Consider the following 15,853-nt stretch of genomic DNA (forward strand, 5'->3'; position numbering starts at 1 on the left):
TGTTCGCATTAATTAACAGTGCATGAAAATATTATTACAGACTCACTCTGAAATTAGGAACACAGTATATCCCGAGTTTTCCTATTTTGCGTCAAATATAAAACCTAAGTTTCTCTTGAGGTTTATGAGCTAGAATCATTTGTTTCCTTAAAACCTGGGCGTGGCCATTTTCCTGCTCCAGTAGGCATACTCCTTGGTAGCATCTATTTCCTTTTCTGCTTGGGGGTTTTGGCTGCATTATTTTTCGGTTATGATATAACTTGGCTAAGGAGCATACTAACTATTGTCCAATGTAGTGTGTGAAAATTAGTGTTTTTAAGTTCTCTTAAGTGTGTAGCTAGAAAATATTTTTAGATATGCAAATTATGTTATAAAAATGATCAGTTTTACAATTACTGAACTATGTTCTCTCTCTGGGGCTTAAGAAGACACTAGTGCAACATCTCATGTGGAGACGGGACCTAGACTCTGAGCTCTCTGAATCGTTGCCCGTCCCTCCCTTCCCTGGGTCCAAGTCTTTGTGTTTAACCACCTGTGGGCAAGAAGGCCAGGGTGTTTACCCAAGGCGAGGTAGGCTGAGGACAAGATGCTCTCATAGGAATAATTACTCACAAAAGAATTTCTTTAAGGGATTGAGAGATTAATTTACTTCCTTCACAGGGAATAAAGGGCAAGTTTACAGTCAGTATGGATAGAACAGGATGTGGGAGCAATTCAGTCTTCCTGCTGAGAATAGGAAATAGCCTCCCTATGCTGATGGCCTTCTTAGAGCGCGGGAGCATGAAGACAGAACCCAACTCACTGAAGTCATTTATGCTTATTCTGCATAGCACTGTAAAGCATATTATGATACAGTAAATCATGAATGTTTTGTTGGTCAACAATGTGTTTTGTAACCATAAGTCTGAAAGGGACTTCCAGGAATCAATCCAATCTATTACTCTGCTTTTTGTAAAGATTTGTCTAAGCAACTATTCTAAACATGGTTATTCTCTCTATACTAAAAAAAAATCTGTGGGAAGCATATTTTTAAAAGCATCCTTGAAGATCCACTTCATTTTCTAGTATGGTAGTAGGGCCTGGGATAAGCATTGTATATACATTCACTTTGTCAGAAGAATGACAAGCTCTTTCTTAGTTTATATGATTTTACTTAGAGAAGAGTAGCCATTTACATTGTCACAAATGTCTCCATGAAGAATATGCCAGAAATCTACAAAATATCATAGACAGGATGTAAACTGCATTTTTCAGACAATATAATCTAAATGTATCTTTGAAGCTATAGTCTGAGGCAATGGTCTGATCTATTACCATTTTTGCAAACCTGGTACTGTTGACTATTACAGCTACACTATTCCTGTATGTATTTGCAAGATATTGTATAAAATGTCAGTTCATTCTGGCTGCAGTCATAGAGTTTAGAAGCTGTGAAAAATATTGCACTTTTATTTGTCCAATAGAATACAGTACATATATCCCCCAATATGAACTGTGATTGTCATAATGTGCGGCAGTTTTCATTTGAATTTATCTGTACACTATTCTCACAAACGGGTACATACAGCATGCATTTCTATGTGGCAGATTAAAAGGAATTTAAATGGATATCCCTGTAGAAACTGAGCAGTGCTAAGTCGGGGAAATGGCTTTAACCTACTCTAAAAGGGATACTTTAAGACACAAGTTGGCACCTGGATCTCCTGTGTTTAAGTATTCCTTCAAGCAGCTGATTTCAAGAAGCTACCTTATGACTAGCCGTCAGTACCAAAGCTTCCTACTGGCATCAGTATCATTTTGATGGAGAGAATGTCATTGTTTACAAATAAATCTGTTATCTAACAAAATCAGAACCCCCCCGTGTACCCAAACCGTAGCGCACAGTATGTGCTTTGTGAACCTTAATAAATGCGTAACATTAGCCATAACAAAAAGAATAATACTGAATGCCTGAGGAACACATGTAATTGAGTCTCTTGGCTGCATAGTGTTGGCTGGAGAAGGGAAAGAAGAGACAGCTTTTGGGTAACAGTTTGGTCCAACTGTCTAAAATCTGCCTCAAAATATTAATCTCTCTTATATTTCATTATTTTTGGTTTCCCTTTTAATATTTGAATATGTGTGGAATCCAGTCAGCTACGTATGACCCATTGTGAGTCCGAGACAGGCACCAATGCCTGAGATATGGAGATTGGGCCTGTAGACTCATCACTTCAGATGTGAACTTTGTCATCTCAAAGTTCTTGTCCAGTGACAATAGTACCAGAAGCATGATATTTTGTTGTGGAAGTGCAAAACTGTGCGTCTCTCCGGGAAAAACAGCAAAACAGGACAACAGCTCAAAAAAAAAAATCTCATTCCCAAGTGCAGGGAGACTTTCAATTTGGCAAATTCCTTCAAAGAGTTACAGCAATAAAGCAAAATTAAATTGAGAGATAGAAAAGGCAGAGTCACAGAGAATTTGGAAAATGCCAGGCTGTGTTTTCCTCCAGAATCATATTGCTACCAGTTGAAATGGTATATGTGAGGTTTTGAGGTATGAAAAGGGAGCTCAAGATTATGACCATCATTAAATGTATTTATTGAAGGCTCCTTGGGTTCCTTAGTTGCTGAGGGCAGGTTTGTGGATCATCAGAGCAGAGCGTAAAACTTCTGCATGTAGGTTTCTGTCCTGTCGTGCATTTTAAGCACAACTTAACCCACACCCAGACCCTCTCTTACTGGAAACCATCTCACCCTGTCAAGCTTGGCTCCATCGAGCATTCTCCTTTCTGTACCTCTGAGCCTAACATGACCATAGAAGGAGTTGCTGATGCCAATTTCAAGCAGACTGAAAGACCCACACAACTGCAGACCCAAGTGACAATCCACTTCCGAAATGAACTAACCATCCTCATTTGTGCTGGGGCACTGCTTACACCTGCAGCTTTTCCGCCTCCTCTCTTCAAGATACGATCTGACGCCAAGCACTTGGAGCAACTTCCCTAAATGTTCTTCAGAAGGCGTCACACATGGCTCTGAATGGGCTCTGGGTGGCACCAGATGACTTTCAGCCAACAATACCCAGAAACTCAAGTCCAAGAACCAAGCTCCATATTGTAGCCTGGGTATTTCTATTATTAGCTTATAGATCTTCAGCTATAAAAATTATGTCATTTTAGAGGATTCCACAAGTGTATCTTACTAGATACAGCCTAAAAAACACGATGCACAAGAGACTGAGTTATTAAAGTTTAACGTATTATGGTCCAAATGGTGATTCTTTATGGGTAGCTCTTGATATGAATACACATAATTTGCAACCAGCTGATGTAGCATACACATAAATTGTGTTAACATGATGGAATGGATTTTATTGTTAAATAGATAAATTGGCCCCAGCTGTGGACTCAACTTTAGGAGCCTCATGGTGGTGAATGAGAAAGACACTGATTTTATCCATAAATTAGCATAAATCTTGTCAAAGCATTTTAAGATAGTGTGCAAAATTCCTTCCTCACACTTGATTCAAACAATTGAAACCTAAATATTATTTTCTTGCCACATTTCTGTTTCCTTCCTTCCTTCGTTTCTTTTTTCCTTATTTCTTCCTTTCATAAAAAAGTCATTGACAGACATCACACAGAATCACAGTGTAATCACGTATATAATACGTAATCATGATTACATACGTTATGGAATAGTTTTAGTTTTATTAAGCAGTGAATGTTCTCTGTGTGTGTTGAATGTACATATTACATGATCAAAAGGGGTGACATTTTAGAAGGGCTTCAGATGTAAAGAAGTCAAGTTTGTGTCTTTAATTCTATTGTGTTGTGACCAGACCACAGCTTCAGTCAAGTGTCCCAGTGCCAATCCCATCCTTATTAAGAAACGATACTGTTCAAGGGTTCAACTCATCAGCTTGGCGGTGTCTGGCTGCCTGGATCAGAATTACCTAGGAAGTGTTTAGGGATACAAATTATTGGGCTTTACCTTCAGAGGCTGGGATTCACGAGGTCTCAGGTGGGAGCCTGGGAATCTATATTTTGAAAGTCACTCTAGGTAAATGCTGATATACAGCCAGATTTGGGAATCATTGGATAATGTTCAAATAATCCCAGCTAGTGGGAATAAACATAAGTTGACTGAGACAGAAATATATTGCTTCGTTGGTAGTTATTTTGGAAAGCTAAATACTCCAAGCCTTGTAGCATTATTTTGATCACAAATTTGAATTTTAGCTTTGGTTTCAAATTTGTGGTCTGTATTTTGAGCATAAGTCTTCAAACTCGTTAGAGACAAAAGTCAACACTGATAAGCATGAGGGATGAATATTGCTCACTATAGGGCTGTTAGGCATACTAGCTACAGTGTAATTTTCTCAGTTACTGCCAGAGCTGGGCAGTACTGGTCCTCACCACCGAGACAGAAACTATGAACTTTTGGACAGAGAAGCAAATGTCAAAGTGACAGCATTATTTCTGAATGCTTTGGGTTTTACTTTATAAAAAATCACCAACTTGATAGTCTCACTGGGTACTTCTCACATCGAATTGTACATTCATCTAGAAATGATTTCCTAGCAATATCTTATAACAACTTTTTAAGCAATAATCTAAGCCATGTCACTTGATGATGCCATACGAAACTTGCACTTCTGTGCACTTCATAGAACCCTTAGGGAACTAGAGACATGTTCTGTATAAGCAATAATATAGCTGGTGTGGACTTTTAAAGTATATTCACCATTCTGCTACAGCAAACTAAGCAGCAAATGATGACTTAGATAAAAATTATCTAAGTAACATACTTAATCTCTCTTTCAAGTTATTCATTTGCACCCATGCTATAATTAACATACTCTGAACAGATTGTTTCTGTTGTATAATTAATAATACCTATCATGATATGATTTCCATTCCTCTCAAAAGATTTGTATGTGTATGTAATATTGCCCTGATTTTCAGATCTTTGTAGAATATAGTAAATAAGAGTGTTTAAGGATGGATAAATGAGTAAAAGTATAGTATAGGTCGGATGTGTTGATTGGGAATGTAGGCTTTGCAAAAATATAGATGCAATTTAGGAAAAGTTAAATAATTCAACTTTTGATAAGGTCTGAGGAGATGAAAGATTAAAGATAAAAAAGAGCTATCTATTATCACTGTTTTTCTGTGATGACAGATGTTTAGTATGTACAATAATATTTTGGCTTTCAGAATGTGATTGGTTGAAATTCATGTGTAGTATAATTAATAAAGATCTGAAAATGATTATGCAGTCATATTTAAAATAACCTGTCCTCAGCTATTTTGATGATTGCATTGAAGCTTGCAGGTTTCAAAATGAGTAATTTGGATTTTTAGTTTTCTGAAAACATAATTTTAATCAAATGTGACACAGTCAATAATAATCAGTCCTTTAAAATAATTTAGTTACTCCTCCACCTAGAATTATGTATTAGAATTACAGTTAAAAGTTACTGATAAATTTATGATACACTGAGGAACTTCTAATCACCCAATTATTATTTAGCAAAATCATATATAGCTAAGGATCCATTCCTAAGCCCTTAAATAAGATTACAGCTCCTATTACTGCCTCGCTCGATAAACTCCCTCCTAATCATGAATCTGAATGCAGTTGAAGTTGTGAGTGGGTTTGCTAGCACTTTACCTCCTATTACCAATAGCAAACCTTAAGTTAGCATCCTCCTGCTCCCAATTTATACAATTCCCTTATGAGTCACTGAGAATGTTTTTTCCCCCACAAGAAGGCATTTGACAATCATCTTTTTGTATATCATTGGATGTTCAACCCTTAATAAACATGATTTTGATAATAAATGATAAAAATAATTAATTTGAATCCATTAAATTACAGTGAATTTATTTTCTCCATTAGTTCATCTAGTCACTGATCAGACCATTCTTAATATTAGAAAGTAATACTGTTTATTATTCGAAAGCAGAAGAGACAAGAAAAACTAAATGGAGAGCCTAAGTAATGGCTGGTTTCTAGTTCTTCTGAGACATATTTTTAAAAATAAAGGAATCAGTTTATATTTAATCTTCCTCTGTGGCCTTTTTACTAGTTGGAGATGAAGAAGAGATTCTACTAAATGTATTTTTACTGTGGGCTATTAAGTGTAATTAAATGTAAGTAGAACAGTAAGTAATGTATTAACTGGAGTAAAATCAGAAATGTGCAAAATTTCTTCTTCTCACCACCTCCCTTTTTAAAGAGCGTCCTTCCCATTCTGCTGCCTGGCAGTTACACATCAGACTCAGGGCACGGGGGACAGATGCAGGGGGTGGGACGGACAGCGGCTTTAGATGAGATTGAGCAAAGAGATTTGATTTTTTTTCTTCATCAAGGTTTACATACTCCTAAAGGGGAGGCAGTCTTCATAATACACACGTGTGGTTTAGTGGAAGACAAATGATTTATTTGGTCATTCGTATTTGAAAAAGAAAAGAGAAAAAAAATCCCTCACAAGCTATTTTCAGTTTTCTTGGGAAGCAGCGGGCAGCCTCTCAGCAGGGGCACACATCAGTGACACTGGGATTAGAAACCCACAGAGCTATATATAGAAACTCTCTGAAGGTGGCAGATAAAAGTAGTCTTGGTTACAGTGATGAAAGTAAATGCAAGTGTTAGAACATCTGGACTGAAGGAACAAAGAAAGCCAAATACCAGCTCTGCCATATGTCACAGAAAAGCCTGCTAAAATTAGCACACACCAACAGACCATGGGTGTTCAAGTGATATTAAAACAAAACATTTTTTTCCTTTTATAACATGCCTGGCTGAGCTAACATTCAATGAGAAGAATACAGTTTGATTTTACATATTCTTTTTTGTTCTGACATTATAAAATCATCTTTCCTGAGTTGGGAAATTAATCACAAAGAATGAAAAAATGCCCTGTGTCCTAAAATCTGTAAACTCATTCCTTGGACTACACTGTATTCCATATTCTTCACATTGCTCTCAAATTGCTGGCAAAACAAGTGCTCAACTTTAGAGCAGACAAAAGCCCTATGACCCCAGGCCAAGCTCAGGGGTGCTCCAGACAGTTGGAGATGGGGAGGCATCCCACAGCATCTGATGGGAGGGTTGGTGAAGATACACTCCGTCTTTTAAAATTCAGTGGTTAAGTAGTCTCTAATCATCACTCAAAGATGTTTCATGTACATGTAGCTAGTTAATTCAAACAAAGTTTGTTTAGAACAGAAATTTTAAAAGAAGGCAACAAACCTGAACAATTTTTTAAGAAATTTTTTTTTAATGGAAGTTTAGTCAGTTTACAATTTTGTGTCAATTTCTGGTGTATAACATAATATTTTAGTCATATACAATCATACGTATATTCCTTTCCATATTCTTTTTCATTATAGTTACTAGAGGATATTGAATATATTTCCCTGTGCTGTACAGTATAAACTTGCTGTTTATTTTATATATAATAGTTAGTATCTGCAAATCTCAAACTCTCAATTTATCCCTTTCCACCCCCTTTGCTCCCTGGTAATCACAAGTTTCTTTCCTATGTCTGTGACTCTGTTTCTGTTTTGTAAGTAAGTTCATTTGTTTCTTCTTTTTTTTTTTTTAAGATGCCACGTATAAGTGATATCATATGGTATTTTCTGTCTTTATGGCTTATTTCATTCAGTATGCAATTTTTAATCGGAATTATCAGTTAGAAAAATAATTTAGGACAAAGATTTGCTGTCTTGAAAGTCAATTTACTTATATTCAAAGTTCAGATTGCTGAAGACTTGAAAATTTTCTAAATGTATCAAGTTCTTCAGCACTGAGAAGGGAGAATAATTTTGTTACTGGATTCCTAAAGGTTTTATCTTCTGAAGACAGCAAAGAATTATGAATTACATTTCAATTATTTTTCTCTATGTTTCTCCTTTGTTGCAGAAAAGAAAGATATAGAAGATGTCATAAATAAGAGAAAGTTATGAATTTTAGGCTTTACGCCATGGTTTATGAAATTGGCAGCATTTTTTATTTAAAATAATAAACTTTTTTAATAATATAAGGGTTAAGGATAACATTCAAATATCTTGTATTCATACTTGTCTAGATTAGGATATAGAGCAAATATCTCAAACTTACCAAAATAAAATCTAAGTGAAAGCCAATTTATGTTCAAATTCTTTGAAAAATGAATATAAATTTCTGACTACCAAGATATTATGTATTTCCATAATGACACCTCAATTCCTGGGACAATTCTACTTTTGTTGACTCCCAAGAAACATTCCTTTATGGTCAGTATCACTAACTTTCAAGGCTGGCAGGAGAGTACGGCTCTCTTCTGAAACTGGGATGATCTGTATAAATACATTTGTGTATAACCTCTTAGAAGTACTCCCCCTTTTTTAAAGCTTTTTTTTAAAGTTCGTATCTCCATAGTTAAAGTGAAACAAACTTCGTGATAGAGTGGCCAGGTAGTTTATCAACAACATGAAACTTCCCCTCCAAATTTTACTTGTGTAAATTACCAGGTTAAAATCCAAGCCTAACCTTGGCTTGGAGTCTCAGATAAATTGTTTTTATATTATTTGACTAGAAAATATTATTAAGAAGAAGAAATTCTTACGTTAGATCTCATTCTAGCCAAGAAGGTCTCAATAAACTAGACAACTGTATAATTATCTATAATAATTCAGGGAATTTAAAAAAAATTCTTTAGTTTTGCTCTTACTGTGCAAATATAATTATTAATGAATGGCAGCCAAAATTATTATTCTTATCTTTAAAATTTGCTTCAAGTGTGTCACAAGGCACTTTTAATCCTTAAAAATACCTTTTTTCTATGTAAAAAAAATTTCTCCTACAAGATGCAAATGAATACCTGACCAGAGGAAGTATCTCATTTTATAAACATATGTGGACTACTTCAGCTAGATTCAGCTGAACTGCAACAAAGAAAAAGTATTCATATGTAACATGATATCATAAAATTCAATGTCAAAACTTTGATAAAGCAAACAAGAAGCTTAAGAAATATGCTAATCAGAATAAAAAAATTTAAAGGGACAAAAAGAACTTCTTGCATTACATACATCCATCAGTGCAGATTTTCCTTTCTGTTGGGAAAATTTGGTACTATGTCTTGAATCAATATTTGCTTTATGATCTGATTAAATATGAGCATAGTCTTTATGCTGATGAGAAACCATGCAAGAGTCTAAATATCAAGTGTGGCTGTAATCTGAATATCAACAGAGTTTGATGTTATTTCTGAATAAGATTATTGATGAATGTAAAATGGATGGGCTACCTGTATGGGTATTATGTGCAGTGAACTAATTAGGCCCTTAGGTTTGTCAGCATCCTCAGCTTTTTTCTATCTCTCCATTTCTCCTTCCCTCTCTTCTTTCAGATATAGATCATTTGGGGATAGGACTGCCAGACAATCGATACTTTGGCTTCTATAAAGGTTTCATCAGTTAAGAGAAACATTAGTCTGAAAAAAATATGTTGTTATTTTTTACTGAATTTAAACATGTTTTCAAGAAGTATCAAGGTCAACTTTTTTGGACAATCTCCTAATTTTTGCCCCTACAAACATCTTAATTTGCAAAAAGAAATCTTATTTTCAAATAGTAAAGTTTTCCTTAGGTACTACACTGCTAAAGATTAAAATAGAAAATAAACTATTTGTAGGAAAACTGTTTTCTAGAAACTACTTACTAATAAGGCAAATACACTAAATGCTACCTGATTTTACTGGCTCTTTATCTAGATATTACCAATGCACTGTCTTGCTTCCTGTATATCCTTCTGTAACTCAGTTTGTCATAGCGTGGTGATTTGGGTTCTTTTTCAGGGTTTGAGAATATTTACTATCAATTTTATGGCTACTGTATTGAAAAAGCAATATATAATGTATTCCATATTTCTTACCTCTATGCCTTTAGATTTTAACATATATTCAGATAGCTGTTTATAACCACAGTTTTGATTTACTCACCAGAATTAGCAAATTACCACATTCTTAAGTACAAAAACACAGGCTGTATCATTTTATGATAGCTGTACTGAGGAATCAATCATTTACAAATCTCAATTCAAAACCATTTTTTTTTTCAGGGAAAATTTAATCATTTCTGGCAGAGTATTTGATTTATTAAGGAAAAGAAGTGAAATATATTATTTAAACGAGTAATAGGAAGATGAAAGAATATGTTCTTCCTTTACCCCTAACATTACAATAATTTAAACAAGTCTTAAATAAGATTTAAAGAATCTTTATCTCTAAAACTGAAAATTGTATTCTTTTCATGTTTTTATGTTAGTGTATTAATGCTACATTAAAACTATTTAACAAGTTGTCATGATGTAACTTTGTGCTCATTAACAGAAAATTATGTAGAAATAATACAGCTTTTTTTCTCTCTGGAAAGATGATTTGCTTCAGTAAGTTGAGTACCTTTGAATTTTGGTTCTCATTTCTCATTTGGACATCTTTGTTATACCCCTCAGGGGTCTTCTACTGAGATTAGGTAGTCAGTCAAAGGGAGGGATATGGAAAATCCAGAAAATTAAAATTTCAAAAGAGAAGAATTTCTATGCTAATCAATCTTTATTTATTCCACACTGACATTTACTTTGACATTGTTGGGGGAAAAAGGCAACTCCCATATTAACTGACATCTATGAAAACATAAATTACTTTCTTCCTGTGATTTTCAGTGTTCAGTAAGCCTTTGTTTTGAAATGATAGACCATCTGAATACTCGTTCAAATGAAGAAATATGACCTTCAATACCTTTACTATTTTTATTTGTTGAGAAAAATAATAAAGAATTTAAAAATAGAAGAAAGATAGTTGAGGAAAACAGAAGAAATTAAGGAGAAATTTGAGCAACTGTGAACCAGAGTCCCATTTTCTCCCTCTGTTTTGTGGCTTCTTACTAAATTGATATCTAAGGCCCAGACTGGCAAAAATAACAGACTACTAATCATTGTCTCCTTTAAGAATTTGGAGGGAAGCAAAATTACTCCAACTATGTGAAAATTGGTTCCTATAATAATGGCAGTTTATGGCTAGTAGGGAAGTCACGTTAGGTTCAAATAGAAAGATGGTCCTTGGAAAGAAGACTTTCTGATTTAGGGTTGGACTAACAGCTTTAAACAAACAAACAAATAAACAAATAAAACTTCCTGAAAATTTTGCCTTGGAAAAACTATAAAATTTTATAACACCTGCCTGTAACTACATTATAACTTTGATAATCAAGTGACAAAGTTGTCTCATTATGCTTTTAAAATGTACCAATTAAGTGCATTCCGGAAGTAATACATATCACTCTTCATTTCAAAATCAACCTACCTGAATTCTGACTTTTCAACTGTGACTAGCCATTTTCCAAAACCAGAGGTCCTCATTTCCCTAACAGTACTTTAGATAAAAACAAAAACCGACAAAACCTTGCCTGCTTATTTCAATGCACAAGATAAACAGCCAATGCATTTTCATCAAACACTCTCACAGTATGTAGTAATAAACAGGTTTCCCAACCCACTTAATAAAAACACATGGTTACAATGTGCTAGGCCTTCATTCACTTCCTCTGCATGGGATAGGTTTTACTTGACCAGATGCCTGGATTATTTTAATGTTTTAGGTCTAATTCATTTTCTGTAATTTCATGGGTCCAAATTTTTGATTTGGCTTGCAGTGTATATAATATTGTGCACCTGCTACTTTGTGCTCAGATTATACTTTGTGAATCATTAGTTTTCCAAATCCAGCTATCACAAAGTTAAATTACAACGTCAACAATTAATACCAGGATATATACTAATATATCTGTAGGGCATGGTTAAATTGCATATATTTTGATATGTCAAGCTGTTTTTCATTTTTTAAAGATGAATGCATCTCTTAAACCTGTACCATTAATTTTAAAAGTTTAATTGGGTGTTTCATATTATATTCTAAGATTTGTTTTCTTTACCCTGTAGTTAGAAACTTTTTTCTGAAAAAGATAAAATATGACTCATTTCACTAGAATTTTAAGAATACTAGTATGTGTAAAAGTATGTAAGCATTTATAGGATTATAAACATCCACTGTATGTTCTTTGCTTTTCATGTAACACCACTTTTTGCTCATTTGATTGTGCTTATTGTAATGATTCTAAATCATGCATGATATAAATAGCATGTTTCATTATGCAAAGTGTCTTTGTATTTACAGACTGCAGAACATGGTAAATTTGTATATGAAAAATGAGTGATAAACACTTGGGATTCTTATAAAACAAAGTGGAAATAACAGTTGTGTGTTATATTTATATAATTCATTACAAAACTATCTGTTTAAGCCACACATTTATTTACCTTATAAGGCAAACTGTCACTTATAAAATATTTAAATCAATAAATGATACCAAAAAGGACAAATCTATAGATTCCTTTTAGTGTATTTTTTCACACCATGAATGACCGTGGCTTAGAGTATGAATGAATCTTAAATGAAAGAATGCGGAACCAGTAAATGAATGAATGGAGTGCTCACAGTGCATTATTATTATGGCTGAAGATGATGCTACTAACACACCACCAGGCCTGGCCAATTTTGAATTATTTTTATAGCTGGAAATCTCTCCTTAATTTGCTTACAAAACCAAACAGTACGAATCACAATTTCTGTAGTTGTATGTGCTCTGAATATATGTCACACAGAAAAGGCGTGATTTGCCTGTCTTATGGCCAGACAGCTTCTCCCCTGAAAGGATAGACAGAGAAGATGGATCATTTTACTGTTACTATTAAATGTCAATTGAATACCCACTGGGTACCTGTCAGCGCCCCATCCACCAGTTAGATTAGATTCAGCACATACCTGTAAGGAGACCAACCTGGTCCAGGGTTCCTATATGTCAGCAGTGTAGACATACAGCACTAAGCCGTCCTTTTTAGTTTCTTGGTCCTCTTCTCTATAACCACTTGATCTCAGCCAGATCTATTTCTAGCTATTTCTAGAAGTTTCCAAGGGAGTTTCCACTCTATGTTCGCAAACAGTGTTCTCATCATGTGCCCTTGTCTTCTTTTTTGGGGCAGGGGGAGGGAGTAAGGAAATTAGATTTATTTATTTTCTAATGGAGGTACTGGGCATTGAACCTAGGACCTCATGCATGCTAAACATACGTTCTGCCACTGAACTATACCCTTCCCCTTTGTCTTCCTATTGATGCCACTCCTGAGGCAAAAGAGAGGAAATGTGTGTATACACACACACACACACACACACACACACACACTCTCTCTCTCTCTCTCTCTCTCTCACATGCTCAGAGGCAAGATAACTGCATAATTGCAATTAAATCTCTCATTCAGAAAATAGAAAAAAGAGAAGGCTCACAGCATGGTGGCAGGTACTATGAAGTCCTTGCTCTGGCTACGTCTGAAGCGAGCATTGGGAACGCTACCCTCCTTGGGAGTTTCACAGCTTCACAGCCCAGTCCCTGCTCTACATGTTTATAGGTTGAAGTGTTACTGCCAGGAGGGGAAAGAGAGACCTCAGTTCTCTGTCTTACCCGAGAAAAAGAATTTAAATGGGAAACTGAAAGCATGATATAAATAGAAAATTTTATTCGTAGAGCAAAAGTTAGTAAAATTTAATACACCTCCGAGAACTGAGGGCAGGAAACCCAAGAGAGGGGAAAATGGCAGGGCTTCTTTGCTTCTCCTGTCTCACATCCTGGCTTAGGGGTGTTCTCGTGGTTGATTGACAGCTTACATTCCTTGAGGCATGCCGTCTCTTCTGCACATGCTCTTATCCATGATGCACACAGAAAAACCTATGGGAGGGAGGCCAAACCGCAGTGCTAATTACATTGTAATGAGCACTGGGGCACCTTAAGCCAGGTCCTTCTCTTTACTGCACAGCCGCAGCATTTAATTCTAACTGGCCCTTTTGTCGGCACTCATTTTGAGAAAGTAAAACTCTTTGAAGCCCCTTATCCTGAGTGTAGGTGTACTTTTACCTTCTGGATTGTTCCCTCCCCCTTCCTCTCCCTTTGCCCGGTGCTCATTTCTGACTGCCTAACATTAGCATTGATTTAGACTCACAGGCTTTTTCAGGATAGACGCATATTTGTCTTTGCTGTTGGGCAGAATCATTCCCTTAAAAACTTAGAAAGTTTCTGATTGATTTGCTTCCAGTCAGTTCCATGTACCAGCATCCTAACCAAGGTTCTCTTCTACATAAATTTCTTATTCTTGCCTTATTTCTTTTCCCCTATGATTGTCTCTTAATTTAATAGCAGTAACCTCATTGCCACACAGTACTGGAGGAAAGGCTTAATCAGATCTTTGCCGCAGGGCTGAGTCCCTTTGTTAAATTGAGAAGTCTTTTGGGGTCACCTCTGTAGCTCACTTCAGCATGTCTTTTTCTTATTCTTTTTCAATCTTATCTGCCCATCCACCTCCCTTTTTTGAATACAGAAGGCATTCATCATTAGCATTCTCCAGATTTTGTGTGCAAATCACCCAGCTCTGTCCTAAGCTCAGCTGCTTCTCTTGATATGTTGCCAAATACAACAGGAGGAAGCCAGCTCACTCTTACATTCTGGCTCCCTACCATGACTTCCTGTAGAACTGCAGGCTCTTAGGGTACTCCGCCTTTCAAGTTAACCAACGTTGAAAATTTTACAGTGTTTTGCTACCACCTGGCATATATCCTTCTCTTTTTGACTTCACAAACTCCCACCCTGCCTTTAAGTCAGAGCCACAGAGGTTAAGCTTCAGTTACATCATCTTAGACGTTTATATTCTGCACATTGGTTAGGATAGGATAAGCTGCACTTACAAAAAATCCAAAGACCTCATGCAATAAATGCGTATTGCATATATCAGGACAGAAGGGTTCTAGGTTATAGTAAATCTGCTTCATGTTGCTATACAGGGACCTAGTTTGTTGGTGACTCTGCCTGGGAGGGTCTTATAGGCTACCCCTGGTAACATAGTAGACCATTTTCATTCACATGTCCTGCCTGTAGACTCAATCCCACAGCTACACCCATCTGCAAGACAGGATGAAAAATGCACTCCAATTGTGTATCCACAAAAAAGGGAAGTTTTGATGAATAGATAATCATTTCTGCTACAGTTATATTTTTAGTTTGACATTACCTATTACCTTATTCTCAGGAAAACAAAACTGTCTCAGGCTTATGACTGTGTTTCCCTATTTAAAACAGCTGGAGTCTTAGAAACCATGCTTTTGGTAATTAACTGTGAGATTGTCTTGATTCTCTAATTCTCATGGACAGAGATGCCCCAAACATATTAATGATTAGTATCTGCAAACAAATCCTTCAATAAAATATACTGACCAGAACACAGATTCTCACAAGTTTCCTAGGTTCCTGTTGAGTGAGCTCTGGTAATCGAGAAGGGACTCCATTGCAATGTGTCATCTTCATTATGATCCAGTAAAAAGATGGAAGGTGACATAAATTCCTCAGGAGGAATGTACTTGTGCCAGGCATGTAACAAGGGACTCATGATCTAGTTGAAAGGAAAAACTGGCATATGCAAAGTGCCAAAGGAGGGGTTCCTACATTAATTTAAATAGAGTTACAATAACCAGAACAATGGTAGTAAGAAAACCCTAATCATCCCAGTACTGTACACATTATCCAAATTTGGGGTTTTCAGTCTTGGACTTCAAGCCTGGGACATTTTCCATTATGAAGAGGCAATGCCCATGAGATTCCAGCTTTCAAAATACAGAAGCTACATAGAAACACTTCACTAATTTTTTATCTAAATGTACGCCTTTTATTTGAAGGTTATGATTACAGAAACATGTGCAAAGAATAAATTACAAAGTTAT

At 35.7% G+C, this 15,853-nt stretch overlaps 1 protein-coding gene across 1 annotated transcript in view; it reads left to right on the top strand.

The window, feature by feature from the left end:
• The window catches only part of GUCY1A2 (guanylate cyclase 1 soluble subunit alpha 2), a 255,314-nt gene extending 250,059 nt beyond the window's left edge, over nt 1-5,255 (top strand). Inside the window, exon 9 of the mRNA XM_032472717.1 lies at nt 661-5,255. Within this exon, the coding sequence (XP_032328608.1) occupies nt 661-858 (198 nt within the window). The 3' untranslated portion in view covers nt 859-5,255. The remainder of the gene's footprint in view (nt 1-660) is intronic.
• Nucleotides 5,256-15,853: the final 10,598 nt, after the last annotated feature.

The sequence above is a fragment of the Camelus ferus genome, chromosome 33 (genome assembly GCF_009834535.1).
Source record: "Camelus ferus isolate YT-003-E chromosome 33, BCGSAC_Cfer_1.0, whole genome shotgun sequence".
Classification (NCBI taxonomy): Eukaryota; Metazoa; Chordata; class Mammalia; order Artiodactyla; family Camelidae; genus Camelus; species Camelus ferus.